Here is an 18,685-nt window from a genome sequence, read left to right on the forward strand (position 1 = left end):
TTGAGTTAGTAGGGTGCTTTCAGTGTGAATAACAGAAAGCGCTTAAACTGTAAACCCTTTTTTCCCCTGTCAGCCTATCGGTCAGGGACCGATGAGAGTCAGCGGCCACGTTCCGCGCCACAGGCACCTTTCTGCTGAGGGAGGCTTTCGCAAGGGTCGCCTTTTAAAGCCAGAAGATGATCTCCACTAACAGCCTTGGAGACACAGGAATTGCATCTACAACTCTTAATTCATAGGTGCGTTGGTATTGTTAGCCAGCATTCCGCACACTTTTGAGAAGGATTTATCAGCAAGAAATTAGTATCTATCTGCCCTCCTTATACTCTTCAGTTCTGGGAGGATGAAATTCCTGCATGAAAAGCTGATTGTGCTTTATTTCTGCCCTATAATTGGCTCCCTGAGGCAAATGTACAGATTCACGGCAACCACAAAGAAAAAGCAGGGTATCCAAACGCAGAGCCCCTCCTCCGCTCACCTCAGGAACTGAGGCTGCGAGGAGCCAAACTGGGACAGAAAATAGTAGTATATTGTTCTGTACTTAGCTTCATTGCCATGCATCTGTTAAAGCTACCTTGAGCTATTTCAATTATCCTGTTTTCAAGTGCAGAGATCCAATAATCAAAGAAATTACACAAGAAGTGCCAGTCAAATCGTTTGTGCATTTAACCCCTCTACATAAACTATTTCCATTATGATGCTTCAACATTTTGGACTTCCTGTCTTAGTTCTATCTTAGACCTCCCATCTAGACTAAGACTTTACGTTTTTGTTCTAGCCCTGCCCTCCGCTGTTTGTTTCAATATAAACCCCATTTTCCATCCTTCATTTAACTCAGCCACTCCTCTTTCCCATCTTCATTCAGCCTTGACGTTTCCTTACTTGTCTGAGCTGGATTTTCTCCTTGGAACTCACCGTTGTCTTGTTCACATGCTCCCCTGCTCTAAACACCAGCACGCGTAACTCCTCCTCCCGACAGTCACCGCCTCCCTCAAAATAAGGAGACTCTTGGGACTGGTGTACACCCCTGAGTTTTGCTGGTCTAACAAGGACACGTTCATGTTAAAAATACACCAACACATCACTCACTGTGTGCTGTAGTGCTTCACTGTCACCAGCCACGTCGCTAACACGCGGTGGCACAAACCGTTGGCTTCTTCCCTAGGCACGCAGGCAATACTCAGTGGTGTCTCCTGCCCTGGAAAGACTAGCTGGCATCCTTACTGGGAGATTCTGTCTGGTTTGGGAAATAAAATAGGTTGGGCTTAAAATGGCGGCTCTCCCTGGGAAGGGAAAGGGCCTGGCTTCTCCCTCCACCTTCTGCTGGGGGTGACAAACCCTGCTCTGGAGCTGGGGGCTCGGCGTAATTGTGGCTTCTCTCAGGGAGAGGTAGAGGCCGTGCCCCTGCAGCCAAACTCCCATTTCAGCTTCTCCCACAGACACTCTTCTCTCCACTGTTGGCCTATTTCCCTGTGTTGGTCAGGTTTTTGGATAGAGGAGTTAAGCTCTGGCCTAGCCCTTTCTCGTCTCCATTCAAGCTTCAACTGCTTGCTTTAATTTCCTTGGCCACTCTGGTAGTCTTGTTTTTCAAGCCCAAAATGGCAAATGCAGCTGAGATATCAGCTTTCAGTGATTGATTTCAAATTTATCTTTTCAGTGGTGCCCAAGGACAGGACAAGGGGCAATGGGCACAAGTTGGAACACAGGAAGTTCCACCTCAATATGAGGAAAAACTTCTTTCCTGTGAGGGTGGCAGAGCAGTGGAACAGGCTGCCCAGGGAGGCTGTGGAGTCTCCTTCCCTGGAGACATTCAAAACCCACCTGGATGCATTCCTGTGTGCCTGCTCAAGCAGGGGGGGTGGACAAGATGATCTCCAGAGGTCCCTTCCAACCCCTACCATTCTGTGATTCTGTGATATACCATGCACGTAGCAGCTGCAGAGCCTTGCTGCTGTAAGCCAGGCTTACAACCAAGCCTATCTTCCCCAGCCCTCATCCCATCTCTGTCATCCACCTACAAGGTGATTTAAGCTCTCTGAGTTTACGTGAGACGGGCATAGTGCAAGCATATGCACAACTCCAGACAGCTGAACTACTCTAAGTCACAAGTTGGAATTGATTACGTGACTATAAAACCAAAACCGTTTGCCTTTTTTAAACTGAAAAAACATGACTGTTCTCTTTGAATCTTCCCAACCTGAAGCTCTCCGGCATTTACAGGAACAAAGTTTTAAATCGAGCTTTTTCTTAAACAAGTGCAGCTTCCTCATAGAGCCTTACCTCCTCTGTCAGGCTGGTGACTGAAACCCAAGCAGCAGTTCTCTCGCACTAGTAGCTACTGCTAATTCAGTAGTAAGGAGCTTCCATTCATCACCACTTAGAGACCCCAAGGCTTCCTTTTGGGGACAAATTATTGGCAGTTGTGCAAGTACCACAAATAAGAAATCTCCTCATGACTTTTATTTTTCTTTAGTTTTGTAAGCAGTTGGGATCCAGTTGAACAAGGTCAAACTGCAATCAAATAAACGCTTTCTATTCGAAAGTACTTGGAGAGGTCTTTCTACTGCAACACTTTCTACTAGTAAAATGTTCATTAAATACAGTATATTTTTAAACAAGATTAATACAAAGCTAGTCCTTGAAATAGAAACCATCAGCAGAAGGATCTTATGCTAATAAAATTTGCAAACAGGTACTTAAAACTGTACAAAGCAGAGACCTTGTATTTAAGTAGAACAACTGAAATAATAGATTTTTCAGGCTATTGGAACTTCAGTCTAATTTCAAGAAACAGAATGAAATAATTGAAAAATACCACCAGAAATCAAAGTTACTTAGAGTCCTGTGGTTAAACCATTGAGTTCAAAAGAAAAATCTCCTGAATCAGTGAAAAAAAAATACTGCCGTGCTTTGTGTGTGAGAAATGGAACAGTTTGAACTCGAGTGTCGTTGTCCCAGTCAGATGAATATTCAAAGTGGTACGATTTTTCCCTTCTCTGCAATGTTCTGCCAACTGTATAATTTTTAGGCACGGAAGATGCTTTTGAACAACTCTGGGTGCACATTTGATACAGAGCATCGTTCTTTGTACAGCATTTTGATTTGAAGACTAAGGAAAATTATCAGGCACAAATCAGTCAAGGGAAAAAACAGCAAATCACTTACGGAGCTCTTCCTTTTTCTAAATCAGGGAAATTCAGAACGAATTTCTCACCTTGTTACCAGATTACTTGACCACTTCTAAACAGGGGTGAAGGCAGTTAAGAAGAGAGAAACAACTACTTCCTACATTTTTAACACTGAAGTACTTGGAGAACATTGGCACAGGAACTATTTTACACATGTACATTCACTTGTAAATATTTTAATGTAGCTCCAAACATAAGAATGTTGGTAATTTTACAGAATTCCATTAGGTATCAGTTCCAAAATATGGATACTTGTATTAAAAAAGAAGCCCTATTAAAACATTTGCATTTTGTAAGGTCATGACCCCCGCTATTTGTGTACAATTTCAGTTCTTTCTGACAACCTATTCTGTAACAGCGAGGAATTGGTGCAAAATCACCTGGAAGGGTCAGGAGGTAACATCTAATACCAATTTCAGTAACGACAGCTACTGACAGACATACATTTTACCTGCTTCTTTTGTCCTGTTTTTTCCACAACTATTGAGAAACTGTCGATGGGCAAAGAGAACATAAGCGCGAGTGAATAGGAAATCGCATTTGATATTGGAATCATCTGCCTCACACAAATTTACCACAGGGCTTGTTTACCCAGTGTGCCTCAGACAGGCACACAATTTGATTATTGCTTAAAGATCTGCAAGAGTCAATAAAATTCAGAAGAGAGTACCCTCGATAAGTATGCTATTTGAGATAAATACAGATAACAGCCATCTTATCTAAGCTTTCCAATTTCAGCCTCTTTAAGCCCAAATACCATTTTCATGACACTACAAGCTTAATGACAAAATAACATATGGCACAATAACTTCTCCAGCAAAGATATGTGGGCAAGAATGTATTACAGAGTAAAATATGACCAAGTGGAATGTTTTCTCTGACCTAGATACAAACCTAGTTTGCTAAGGCCGGTCACAGAAAAGCCTGAGTGCATTTTCTGTCCCGACTTTTTAATTTAAAGTGTAGCTCTAGAAGATAGCGTAGGGCATTTCCCACTCCCTAAAGTGGATGGAATTTTGCAACTAATTTCTGTGGGTTAAAAAGCCCAGCCCTGTAGTCACTTAAAACATCGAGATATCAGTGTGCTAAAGAGCAAAGTAAGTACAATGCCAAAGAAATGCTGAACTGAGCAATGGAGTTAGTGATGGCGATTAGCAAAATCTGTTCTTTTGTCTTGGCAAAGGATCAGCAACTCACAGCATTCCTGAAGCGTGGGTCTCATTCACAGGAGCAGTCCACATCCAGCCCTGCCCCATCACTGCCACTGCAGCCGTCCGACACCGGCGCACAGCCTCCCCCCTCTGTTCCCTCATCCGCGCAGCCGCCAGACGTGCTCTGGCTGAGGCAGACCTGCACGTCATTGTCATCAGTATCGTAACTGGCAGGACACGTTTCTTCTGATGCCCCGTCATGAGGGGTACCTCTGTCGTTGGTCCCAGCTACCTCATCTCCCAAGTCTATGACATCATCCAGCTGCTGTTCTGGATCAGGCTTGGCCGCTGTTGAGATTTGTGCTTCTAAGTTTCTTGTGTTCTCTGTGACTTCAAATTCCTGCTTCTCCTCTGCCATTTGCTTCTCCCTAGTACTTAATTTAGCCTTTGTGGATTTCTTCATTTGTTTGTTGTGCATGTCGTCTTTGGAGAACCTCCAGTGAAACTACAAATAAGAGATCCAAATGTTAAAGACTGTTACAGGCAATCTCACATGGACATTTACTTTCCCAAGCAGAAAGGCTTTTATTATTTAGTTTTAATTCAAAGACTAGTTTGACCAAAAAGACCTAAGATTAAAAAAAAAAAAATGGCATGACTAGATCAGGCGGCTTAAGATCATTTGTGCCTACATATATGTATCTATTACACAGAAAAGAGACTGTGATACATTCTGCTTCTGCTGTTCCACATGCCTAGTAGGTTCCTCTCCACACACCATGTGGGCCTAAAGCATCCTGGCAGACCATGTGCACTGTGTGCAAAGCAAGAATATGCAAAGCTGCACAAGTGCAGACAGAGGAAGCAATCCTGTGGCATTACTCCGTGTTCTTCACCAGGTTAGCAGCAGAACTAACACGACACCCAGGACTGTACCCAAACAGTAAAATATTCTGAACCATTTGTATGAATGTTTTTTGATGAGAAAGCACGAGGCTGCCTCTTGCAGCACTTGCCACAAGACTTACCTCAGCTGCCATTTCAGAAGAACTGTTTTAACTACTATTATAAAAAAAGGAACTAGCAGTACATTGAAACACTAATTCGACAGGTGTAACCGTAGGTAAAGGCTGACAAATATGCCGCTAATATATCTGCTTTGTTTGTCAAAAAAATAAATGGACCTTCCCAAGGAAAGCCAGACCATGTTCCAAGCCACTGCTGAGCCGTCCTACACAAGTTTGCTAAGTACACGGGAATGTGTACAACCATTTCGTCAGCAGCGTCCACCCTGATGGAAACTCAGGGATGGGTTAGGAGGCGATGTTTGGATGGCGTAAGTAATCTCATCAGGACGTTCAGCAAATTCAGCTGTGGTCCGAAAGCCATTTTCTCCAGGGCAACCAGGTCTGTGCCAAAGTTGGTCAAAAGAAGGACTCGTGTTCATAAATTTTTGATCTAGCTATTTATGCCTTCACCAAAAAAACATTCATAACTTAAGTTTATTAGATTACAAAGACGGAGCAACGCTCTTTCCTTCTGCTAGCCAGAAATTAATGCTAAAGGGGGGGGGGGAGAAAAGAAAAAGAGCCTGGCTTTCAGAAGATTCTTCTTGGTTTTACTTTTTGACTTAGAGGAAGCTATCTTTCACTTAAACATCATTACAATTTAGAGAAAGAGGAAAGATATCTCCATTCTAGAGCTCAATTGTTTAACATTCAGACACACCTGAATATTTTCCTCTTTGATTTGCAGAAGTGCTGTGCACCCACAGCTCCTCTTTTACTCAAAGCTCTCTTTGAAGGGAGGTAAGATCAGGGCCATAAATGTCATCAAGATCAAACTGTGGGAGACTTTGTATGTTACGTGCAGATGCGTGTATGCTCAGTCAGGTATTTATATTGTATTTCACAAAAAAGCATACAGCCAGCTTCTGCTGAAATAAGCATCACTTCTGTATAAAGTGAATGAACACGATTACCTCATCACTGACTGAACAGTGCACTAATAAGAGTACTTCTGTCTTACTGAAGAGAAAAAGAGGTTGTACCACTCCCTGCAGGTTTCCTTTTCTGTTCCTCTGGCTAAACCGAACGGCAGTGGGTTGCTGTGCGTAGATAGGATGGATTAGTTTCCAACACTGATGTCCTTTTAATCTTATCACCCTATTTCCCTCCTCCGAGGGGTTATCTCTAAACATTTTAGACATGCCGTATCGCAAGTCAAAAAAATCCCTGAGAGCCTGTGACGTTGTATGTGCGGAATATTCAGCAAGTTAACAAAATGCTGGGTTTGGCATCTTTGAAGTGACTCACAACAGCCACTTACAGATATTGAACCCATCTTACATTTCTTTATACAACTATAACCAATGTACCCCATTTTTCCTTGACCTTTGGTGTGAAAATGTGCTGTAGTAATTTTTGCCCTCAAATATGCCTGTATATTTAATACTGTCAACAAGTAAATCCTTTGTTTTTTCAACCAGACTTTGTCAAATAAGTTTTTATATCCCCGAAAGAAAAAATTTAAACAACGTTTTGAATCATCTGGATGGCATGCATTTGTTATTATAATACAAGGAATCAGTATCACACTAATTTCTCTCTTTGAACTCAGACAATTGCTCACAGGTTCCCACCCTTTCCATTAAAACCACACACAGTGGTAGGAAAAGAACAACCAAATAGAGGCACTCCAACCCTCATCCCAAGATCCCTTTAATCACCTGAAAACAAAGAGAAAAAACAAGAAAGATGGACTTTGTAGCACATTCACAGAATACTCTGGGCTCCAGCTTCGCTAATGAGCGAGAGTAAATCCTAAATCACAGTCCTGCTCCCAACCGTTCTCTCCTACTTCAGTCAGTTCAAACACGCTCCTGGTCTCCACTGTCTCTGAAAGACGATTTCCATAGAACCTGGCTCCAAACCAATGAGGGGTTTATAGATGAAAACTATCTGTAGTTATCCCGAATGTTGAGTAAAACGCTCCTAGTGCTCAGCTCTGCTTAGCATTTCCAACCTCCTACTCTAGCTCAGCTCCTGCAGGGCCTCAAGCGCACCACTCCTTTAGGTGACGTTTGCCTAGCCACCACTCACGTAAGCGCACGGAGCTAGAATAAAAATGAGACTGTATCAATTAACAACCCCTTCATCAAGTGGTTTCAGAGATCCTTTCCATACTTCACCTGGCTCTTCTGATCCCTCTGCATACTGAAAGGGCAAGGCAAATTCAAGTGCTATAGGAAGGTCAGCACTTTCCCAGTTTCTAGACCTTGTACTTCCCTCTCAGCTGTACGGCGTGACAGGTTTGAGCAGGGATTCCCACAGCTACACATTTAAAAATGGAAATGAGAATACATACGTCTATCCACACACGTACATCATTAGCTGTCAGCTATGTTCTTGGATAATTTAGCTGGATCCAGGGGGCTTTTTTTGGTTAAATTCTAGTAGAATTCATTAACATTCACACAATAGACAGGAACATGAGCCAAGATCAGGCCTACATTACAGAATCACAGAATGGTAGGGGTTGGAAGGGACCTCTGGAGATCAGCTCGTCCAACCCACCTGCTTGAGCAGGCACACCTAGAGCAGGGGGCACAGGAACACATCCAGGCAGGCTTTGAATGTCTCCAGAGAAGGGAGGTTGTGGAGTCTCCTGGGCAGCCTGTTCCACTGCTCTGCCACCCTCACCAGAAAGAAGTTTTTCCTCATATTGAGGTGGAACTTCCTGTGTTCCAACTTGTGCCCATTGCCCCTTGTCCTGTCCTTGGGCACTATTGGAAAGAGCCTAGTCCCACTGTCCTGACACCCACCCTTTAGATATTTATAGGTATTTATGAAATGCCCCCTCAGTCTTCTCTTCTCCAGGCTAAACAAACCCAGGTCTCTCAGCCTTTCCTCATATGGGAGATGGTCCAGTCCCCTGATCATCTCGGTAGCTCTCTGCTGGACTTGCTCAAGCAGTTCCACATCCTTAAACTGAGGGGTCCAAAACTGGACGCAGTACTCCAAATGTGGTCTCACTAGGGCGGAATAGAGGGGGAGGATAACCTCTCTCAATCTGCTGGCCACACTCCTTTTAATGCAGCCCAGGATACCGTTGGCCTTCTTGGCCACAAGGGCACATTGCTGGCTCATGGTCAGCTTGCTGTCCACCAGCACTCCCAGGTCCTTCTCAACAGAGCCGCTTTCCAGCAGGTCAGCCCCCAGCCTGGACCGGTGCATGGGGTTGTTCCTCCCCAGGTGCAGGACATTATACTTGCTCTTGTTGAATTTCATGAGGTTTTCCTCAGCCCAGCTCTCCAGCCTGTCTGGGTCTTGCTGAATGGCAGCACAGCCTTCTGGTGTATCAGCCACTCCTCCCAGTTTTGTATCATCAGCAAACTTGCTGAGGTTACACTCTACATTGTGCTAGGCTCTACCAAAACACATATCAAGAAAGAGGAAGCACTTTAAACAGAAAAGACAGGCAATGGCTGAGAGAAAATTGCACTGGTTCCACCTTGCAGGTAGTGAATATGGGGAGAGAATTTTAGGTCACATATGGAGGTTTATGGCTGAGCTGTAAAGAGAAATCTACATCTCTTCTGCTGCTGTGAGTTCAACAGAGAAGGAAATATAAGAGCTTTCACATCATTAGAGCATTTTTTGTTTCTTTCATTTGAACAGTTCCACTCCTTGTGTCTTGCTACTGTAGCACAGAAACGTTGAGTAGGCCATTTTTACTTCTTCAGCAAATCACTTACAATATTAAAATACGACCAATAAAAAACCAAAGAAACCAGGAACTCAAGGTTATTTACCTTAGATTCTTTCTTCTTTGCTTTCTGGGGCAAAGAAGGTCTCTGAAGAAATACAATTTGCTTTGTAGATAAATTCCCTTCCCTGAAAAGAAACAAATGCACACTCCTGAGAATGAATTAAATTCACATCCGGCATCATTCAAAGCAAAAATCCATCTCAGTCATTTATTTCTGCAGGTCAAAGAACAACAAAATGAAGAATGACCTAAACATCGCCTGTCCCCAGCGTCTTTGAGCAGCCTGGTATTTTGGGGGGAAAAAAGAGCAACTGTTTAGCCTGATAGAGCCTGGCAGCCTGTGACATACTTTTGCTGAATGTTTTAGCATTAGTGTGTAAACACAGAAAAAATTTTTTGGAACAAAAAGCAAGAAACCCAAGCGCCCCAGTGCCTGTGTGTAGCAGCGTCTCAGCGGCACCGGGGTGCTCCCTCTCCCGCGGCACCGATCCGGAATGGGGCTGGGTGCTCCCTACAGGTCTGCAGCACTGCAGGAGGCACAACCAAATGCCACCAACAGTTAGACTGGGTGGGTACCCTTCTGCACCATCAGTGTGACCTGTGTTACTGAAGTTATAAATGGGATACAGAAAGCTAGAAGAGAAAGAAAACCATAAATAACTTCAAGAGACAGGGCTTAAAAATCATAATTGTGGTTTTCTTTTCTTTCCTATATTTAAACATATCTGAAAAACTTAAATACCATTTTTCCCCCAGCACAGATGGCCTTCACTTCTTAGGCTTTCATGTGTAGGAGTAGTCTTCATCTAGCTCTCATAAAGAACTGGGCGTATTTTTACTCTTTTAAGATAAATAAATCACGACTGATTATATTGGTGTATATAAATACATTCCTGACCAGTGAAAAAACCAGAAGACGCCATCTTCATGATTAACAAGTGGGATGACTGTTTTTAACTGGTGAAAAACACCAGTTATGAAGAGTATTTTTAAACTACTTGCATTTATATTTAAGAACTTAGAATTTTAATAACAGCAAAGTAGACTGCAGAACGATTATATATGTGAACAGGGCTAGAGTAATGATAGACCAATTTCACATGGTTCTGCTCAGGTAGACTGTGTATATCAGCAGCAGTAGACAGACAGTGGTAAAGAATAAAATTATTTTTCTTCAGATAGCCAACATCTCACTCCAAATGTCCTAAGGGGAACTACCAGGAGATCCAGAGCAGGAATTTTACAATCACAGAGTTTACAGAGAGGCAGAGACGATACCCAGAAAATTCATGCAGAAACCACACTGCCACCTTGCAGCATTTTGCCCACGTGCTTCCTGCCCCATGTAAGCTTGTGATGCTCCGAAAACCCAGAGAACAGCTGCAGCAGGGTTTGCAAGGGCAGCATCTGCACGCATGCAAGGAAATCCATGCTAACCGGATGGAGAATTGCTTGTATTGATTGCAGTGCTCATAGAGCAATTTCTCTGGCCAAAAGGCAGCACCCACCCCCTTCCTACCTGTTTGTCTTCACAATTGGAGTAGGGAGCACGCACGTCAGCTGCCAGCCGTATATGGCAAGGGAATTCAGCAGCGGAACGTAATCTGTCTGCACTTCAACTCCCTAGGAAAGAAAAATCAACAGTTAGCATCATCACTTGGAGTGTGACATTCAGTTTGACACAGAAAAAAAACATACTTGAAGAAAAAAATATGTGGGGGGTTTTTTTGGGAGGGAGGAAGGGTTTTTGTACTGAAGTGGATCATTCTGTATGTTCAGCTAGGCAGGAAGGAAAACATTCGAAAACACGAGACACAGGACTGATCACCCGTACATCCCAAAGTGTTAAATGAGTTTGCTTAAAATGGTAAACATCTGTGATCTTGTTTTCATACTGCCTGAGTCATCCATCTAGCTTTAGATGATTCCCGATCTGAACAGGACAAATTTGTTGTATTTTATCAATTTCCTCCTTCTAATCAAAATGATATTCAAGTAGTTAAAAAATGACAACATTGCTTTGCTTGGGTTCTGCTCTTGTCTAGGCTAGACTAAATCCTGAAGATCTGCACTGAAACCAGTCAGGTTACTCTACTGTGATGGATTAAAAGCAAAATAGACAACAACAAAAATAGAACGCAAGTACACATCTATTGCTTTTATCACCCACAAATACATACGGCTTCCTTGTTACTTTGAATCAGGAAATTGGTGGGCGAGACCAAAAATGTTGCTTTTGTCTGGCTCCAGCCACAGATCTATCAGGCAAAGCCTTGCTATTTCTCTTTCTGCTAGATGGCAAACCCTGTAATTCGCACAGAAAGAGCCACTGGTGATTTCAACAAAGACTGTTCCAGTGAGATGTCTAATTACCAAGACTGTCAGTAATTTAACAAATAGATACTAAAGCATATTTACTAGTTTTTAATTTTAATAAACACAAAGCAGGCAAATGGTAACTACTGGTCTCCACAAATATAGCTATATCCCTTTGGAATAACAATTATATTTGCCAAAAAGCTCAGGCTGGTTTCATGTGCACACAAGGAGTTTTACCTGCTGATTCTCAGCACCGGGTAAGGCACAATAGTTCTGCAGCTCCAAAAAAAATCCATTTATTCCACAGTAATAAAATAGTCATTTGATCAGAACTAATCCAAATCCTGCTGTAGTTATTTCAAGGTATTTTAGTGAAATCCAGTCTCAGCTATTCCTTTCTTCTAACAAATGTAATTTAGGTCACTTGATATCTTCATAAGTGAATGACTGCCTGACTATACCTATTAAAAACCTGATCATAACTACAAATGCAAATAGCTGAAGAAGCTGTATCAGTCCTGCTTAAAAAGGAAAATGTTTGAAAACTCTACTCCAGAAAGGGCATGCTTTCAGGCTTTCAGGGGACTTACAGAGATACTGCTACTTTACAACACCACCATGTACAGAGCAGAATTGCTGACCCCAGGACAGGAAAGAGATGTTTTGCAAGAGGAGAGCAATACGTCAAAGAAGAAATCAGGACTTATCCTACAGCTGTGATCACGGTAGATTCAGGGTTTCCTCAGACTCCCATTTCCCTCTGTAAGATGGACATTTCTGCCCTCTTTCCAGTTTTTAAAATACAGTGTCCAAGGGTAATGCAAAAACTGTGTCTATCTAGATGCCTTTAAGAGCTAATGTCTCAAGAAAACACATTAATAACACACTGAGAATTATGAGATTGGTTAACATCGCCTTCCAAAAATAAAGACAGATATCTGCAACATAAGCATTAAGAATAAGGTCAGAGCATCCACCATCACAAGCTTGCCACGAGGCGCTTGAAACAACACATAAAAGGATCTGACCAAAACATTCCCTCCATCAAACAGTATTTGTAGAGGAAATCCCAGATGGAGCTCACTCATTTAGGGAGTGGAAGACTAGCAGGTCAGGAAAGACTGGCACAGCAGACCTTGTTTGTGCCCCAAGCAACATCTTATGTTGCAAAGATTTCTATTTTGAATTCACTGCCTAAGGCTGGCGATTAGCAAGGAGAACCCACTCCTTCCATCAGGATATGCAACAAATGTCAAAAATCAGAGGGAGATTATGGCAACAAGGAAGGACATCAATACCACGCAGAGCTCATTTGGCTGCTGCAGAAGCCAAATAATTTCAGGGATGTGCCATCACTCCTGCCACAGCCCACTGTCCCTGCAGGCTGAGTGGCGAGACACAGCTGGCTTTGGACCTGTCTGACTTGTCAGGATTAAGCATCATCCGCAGCAGATGAGGTTGTATTTCACAATCCCAATGGGCAGAAGGGAAAAGAGCAGGTACAGCACGTTCAAAAGTGTAAGGTTATGAGAAATTAAATTTAAGATTAAAGTCAATTAAGCTTAAAGAAAACATTTTCAAAACCTGGAAATGTAAAAGCCTCTGTTGAAAGAGTGCTGTACAACTGTTACAAAAAGGCAGCCTTTTATTTTTTATGTGTGCTGGTACCTGACACCACCATCTGCACGTTAGGCTGTTTGGAGGAAGGAATCACGTACATTATGCAGAGGTGCACACCTCCTACCAGTTCCACATGATCTTTAAGAAGCTTGCTCCGCTCTGCATGATGCTTCGCTGGAGTCAGACACCACACCTCTTCCCCAGGTCCCTGAGGGAATAAACTACTCCTAATAATTGGCTGCATTTGAAGATTATAGACAAGAGAAAGGAGTCACTCCTGAATAAACAGGTGTAATTCACATGGGCTTCAAGCTCCTTACTTGCAAATACAGATAATTGAAGCTTTCTTTAAGACCACAAGAAATTACTTCTCCCTCCCCCTCCTGAATGATCGGTTCTAATCCTATCCCACGACTGGAATTTGAGTGCCAGCAGGAGTCACAGTTATACAGACCTTTAACTGATGTCATATTAAATGCTTTCCAAAGCAAAAATGATTCTAAACAAACAATGCACTGGGGATGGGTGCAGAGGAAGAGAGTCATTTTGTATTAATTTTATATTTAATACAATAATTAAAATTATTTTATCTACTATTACTTGAGACAATGGAAATAAAATTTCAAACATACAGTTGCATAAGATGAAATTGCAATGCTCTTTCTACCCAGCAAATATTGGATCTGAACACAAGCAGAAGTAGAAAGTACGTGCCAGAGCTCTACTGAAAAAGATGTGTTCAAATAATGCGTCTCAAACTGGGAGACATTTCATTCAGTGAAAGGGTGGAAAATTTTAATTAACTAGCTTCCCACTCTCCTGTGGATGATAAGTAATCTCTGATCACACCTTGAGTGTCAAGAAGCCAGAGCACATTGAGCTAGGTTTTTCCCTTGACTTGTATGTCATGAAAAGAATTCATTTTTTTTATAGTTGTACTGTTTGTTTTCAGCATTTTCTCCTTTCACAGTTGCTTCTGCTCATTAGAAAAAAAAAAGATTAAAAAATAACAATAATATCTAGGGCAAGCCACACAAACAACTGCATTAACAATTTTTCTTTTTTTCCCCCCCTACTGCGGCAATTTTAACCACAGCAAGATAATAAACAAGGCAACTACTAAGCTCTTGTGAGACAGAAGTTCTTTAGAAATCATTCCTTCCTGGGTTAAGTGACTGTGATTTACTTACAAGGCAGCTACGGATTGTCACTATTTAATATTTTTTCCAATGTGGATTAAAGAGTGGAAGATTGAAAATACCATTAAATAAATCTTAGTAAAACCTTTATCGGCAAATCCTAACAGACTGCATACTAAGATCTGCAAACAGATGGCAAAGAGGATGGGAAGTAAAAAACAAAAGTCGCTTTGAAAGTGTAACCTACTGTTTGTGGGGAAAAAGGGGCAGTGACTTCAAACCCATGTCCTTCAAAAAAATCAAGGGGAGAGCCCACAAGGGCAGCAACGTACTCCCCCAGGCCAGGGCTGGGTACCAGTCCCCACCACGGCCAAAGCCAGAGCTTTCTCCTAGGGCACTGAAGGGAGGAAGAGGAAGTGGTAAAGGCAGGACTTTGTGGAAAAGAGGGAAAATAAAATGAGAGAACCAGAATATATGGGCTGCCTGAGAACAACCCGGTAAAAGCGTGCTGCAAATGTTTTATGTTTGCAGTATCACAGCTGACAAGGAGACTAAATCCAAGCTCTAAATTTGTGAATTATTTGCCTTTTTCCATTTCAGACTTCTTCCAAAAGGTAATTTCTGCTAATAATAGAGCATTATTGATCCACTAAAAACACTTATTGGAAGCAAAAAACAAGTTTCACAAGAGTTTCAGCAGTAAAAGTTGGACTATGCTCCTCTAGTATTGAGCTGCTCCTAAATTTCCATGTGTCATACACCACAGCACCTTGCTAGCAGACACTCGCTACACGTCCATTAGCTGTACAGCAGAGGGGTATGGGACAGCTCCTGCACGCTTAGAAACCACCAGCAGCTTTTGGCAGCAGATGGGGTCACTGACTAACACAGACTAGCTGCCAAACTGGGACCTTAGCAGAAAGTTAATAGGAAAAAAAAGTAATACATAAATCCACAGACAGGATTTTTGCTCATTACTCTGGGCATATAGTTGAGAGTTATTTATGATTACTTAATATACGTGAATTCATGCACTGTGAAATATTTTTGAGACTATAATGAGGCTGTAACACTATATGGCATAGCATCCTGTTAAGACAGTTTTTCTGCAATTCAGATGTATCCATCACAGTTTCAATACGCACATAGGCTGCTGAGTAGCATTCACATCTGTCTCCACATCTAGGGTAAAATAAAAAACAACCAAAAAACCGTCCTGTGCCCACAAAGCCCACTTCTCTCAGTGACTTCCGCAGATGCAAATGCTACTTTCTAGCATATGTATAAACTAACAAAAACATCTGAGTGCTCCTGATACTGCCTGCACCTGTAACACAGAAGCACACGTTTGCGTAGCACACAATTTTGCGCTTATAGAAGCACAGGATAGGCAGGTAAAGCTCCACAAGGTGAGCGTGTTGATATGGAGGGCTCTCCACAAAGGAAGCTTGGAAGTATCTTATGAAATGGGTTAAACTTACTATTGCACAGGCAACATACACGTGACGGGACAACTCCACATAATTGGCCATGGAGCACAAGAAATAAATGTGATCTGGCAATCCATAAGTACTTTTTCTTAAGTAACTCTGGCATTTTTAGTTTCACAGTTCCTGCAACACTTGTGCACTGTACCTTAAGGTGAGCGCTGATTTACTCATTTTGTCCATCAACTGTTTTGGGGGAAAAACCCAACATAGAAAAACACTACCTGAGAACTTGTATACTCCAGGGTCCCTTACAGCTTGATCATCTCCATGTAGCTTCCCCAGCATAATTTCCTTTGGTAATAATTTATTCTCGAACAAAATTTGTTTTTTGCAAAAAGGCTTTGTGCACCACTCCACCATTACGGAACTAACAACCTATTTCCATGTGAGAAATGCAGCTGAAGCACAGACCCTCTGCTTCCATGGGTTTGTGCAGCAGAAGACCAAATGTTGGCACTGCCCTTCACTTATGTGCAGGCTGTGTATGTGATTTATGGGGCCCCAGCACCTGCTTCCCACATGCCTCAAAATGCTGAGGTCTCTCCCAAACCCGCCTGGCAGCAGCACAGGGTCAAAGAGGTGCATTAGCCAGGGCACTACTCCATGGTTAAAGGTGACCTGCTGGGGAAAAGAAACATGACTTGTGCCCTGTGTGTTTTTTTAAAAAAGTATAAAAGAGGACCTAAATACTTTTCCTCAGCTTATTCTGAAGTGTGAAGTTCAGATCTGTTATGCTCACTTTTTCCTGAAAGATTTTATGGGTGAGCAGGGGAACTAATTTTTATCTCTGATCTTGTCACAAACCTAAGCAAACGGTACACAGATAGGAAATTATTTTTTTTATTATTCAGACTGTTCTAAATCCTGTGCTTTTCTGCCTGTTTAGTTCAAGTGCCCTTTACTCACATGGAAGAAGTGTTCGCTTTGTTCTTAGTGTTCAATACTGCAAGTACCAGGAAAGTTCCACATTCATATTGCTAGATTTTATTACTAAATTTATCAACAAAACCAAAGAAAGATTAGCCTGTGCATTTTAATCCTATATAGAGCATATGTCTCCTGAATTCAGTAGACAAATATATACATACATATGCTGCTTTCACATCTCACATAAAAGAAAGAAACAAGAACTATAAAAACTTGTTGAAGATAACAAGCTCCTGAAGGTTTTTGTTCAGCTTTTCCTGAAAAGCAACAAGGGACAAAGTGCTGAAATATTACGCCCAGGCTACATGTATGTCCTTTGGGTGGTAAAGAGGGTCACGCACACAACTGCATTTCATGCCCATCACCATCAGCTCCTTTGCTGACCTGGTCATGCCTTTCTCCCATGGCTAGAGACAGCAGAGTGTAGCTTAACTGACATATGACCTAAATCAGATTTACAGACAAATCAAATCCTGATTTCCAGGGAATTTGTTTCAAGGCTTACATTAAGGCAACTTGCAACCTAGGCTTAGCAGACATAATTTGTTAAATCTTTTGATATGTTGCACTTTAAAAGGTTCACCACATCTACAATGGATACTGACCCCATTCAGTTCTGCCAGGGAAATGGCAACACCATGATGTATTTGAGATTTTAATTCATGTCAGTCCACCAAAGATATGATATAGCAAAAAATAAAAAGTGACAAATCACCAGCTGAAGGTTTTCAATAAGAAAATACCTGCACATTATGGACAATATTTTCAGAATGAACAAGGCTTCAGAAGCAGAACAATGTGGAAATCTAAATAAATATTACAGCCTCAACTTTAAAGACAGCATTAGCTATTTTGTCTTGGGTAATGGGGAAGAGAAGGTGACAGATTAGAGGTGGGGAGAGGGAAATTATGCAGGCTCTGATTAATCAGGACTGTCTACCCACATTTGCCTACACAAGCAGAATTAAAACCATCAAACAAGTTTCAGTGCTAGATCTCAGAGGCTGTGGTGGAAATAATGTGCCCTGACATTTTTAGAGTTAAAGTGATAGGGATGAGAGCAGCATTTTGTCATTAGCGATCCTGTGGTCATTTGCAGAGGATGCCACAGCTCTGCTTTGAGAAGAAAGAGTTAAATTACTCGGAGTTATTACATCCTGTCTGCTGCTTGGCGGGACCACATACTGTGACAGCTTCGAGCTTTACATCCTCTACAAACTGACATTTTACATGCATACCGAGTGCATCACACTGTTCAGCTTGTTTTCTCTATTAGCCGTAGCAATTAAAAAGGCAGCACTTTCTCTGAGAACTCCTCTCTCTCACCTGTATGGTTAAATAGCAGAACTTCACCTTTTCATTTAGAAAGGTTCTCTTTTTATTACTAAGGGTATCATACATGCTACACGTCTTCCTTTTTAAAACAGCTGTCCTCTACTGTGGCCGGGATTCTTTTGTTTGTTTCTTCTTAATTGAGATACAGCACAATAAATTTGCGTTCAGTTCAGACCATACCTGAACAAGTCCATAGCTCATCCAGGTAATCAAATCTGATACAAATTTAAAATAAGGATCCATTATACACATTTATGTCATGCTGCCCACCAGGGCTTCTTCCATTGCCTTGGTACAAATGAACACAACGAATGGAAAAGGTTAGTCTAGATCAGAGCTGAACCTATATATATATATATATATATATATATATACATATATATATATATATAAAGTCTACATTAATGAGTCATTCCACTGCTCCATAATTATCTCTGTGATAATTATATTTTGAAGTACTCATAACAGAAACAAAGCCTTTACTGGCTTTCAGACATCATCTGTCATTACTGAATTCTGTCTCCTTCCTTCTACATCCCCCATTTTCCAGTCCCTTCCTCTGCCACTGCATTATTCTGTGTTTATGGTAAATAAAGGTGAATTCTGACAGGTCTTAACAGAGAGGCAACTTGGTCTTCTGGGTATGACGCTGGGCCAGTGCCTACGTATCCCCCAGCTTTCAGTATTTCTTTCGTTTGATGACTTTACCTACCTATGCTTATTATGTCTCAAAATGTATGAGGCATGAA

At 41.8% G+C, this 18,685-nt stretch overlaps 1 protein-coding gene across 4 annotated transcripts in view; it reads right to left on the reverse strand.

Moving 5' to 3' along the window:
• Positions 1–2,442: 2,442 nt before the first annotated feature.
• RFTN1 (raftlin, lipid raft linker 1) overlaps positions 2,443–18,685 on the reverse strand; it is a 102,495-nt gene continuing 86,252 nt past the window's right edge. For all 4 annotated transcript variants that reach the window (XM_075083179.1, XM_075083178.1, XM_075083177.1 and 1 more), the window contains exons 8-10: positions 10,626–10,729; positions 9,150–9,231; positions 2,443–4,841 (exon numbers count right to left, since the gene is read on the reverse strand). In XM_075083179.1, coding sequence (XP_074939280.1) covers positions 4,404–4,841; positions 9,150–9,231; positions 10,626–10,729 — 624 coding nt within the window. In that variant the 3' untranslated portion in view covers positions 2,443–4,403. The remainder of the gene's footprint in view (positions 4,842–9,149; positions 9,232–10,625; positions 10,730–18,685) is intronic.

Source organism: Phalacrocorax aristotelis, chromosome 2 (genome assembly GCF_949628215.1).
Source record: "Phalacrocorax aristotelis chromosome 2, bGulAri2.1, whole genome shotgun sequence".
Taxonomy (NCBI): Eukaryota; Metazoa; Chordata; class Aves; order Suliformes; family Phalacrocoracidae; genus Phalacrocorax; species Phalacrocorax aristotelis.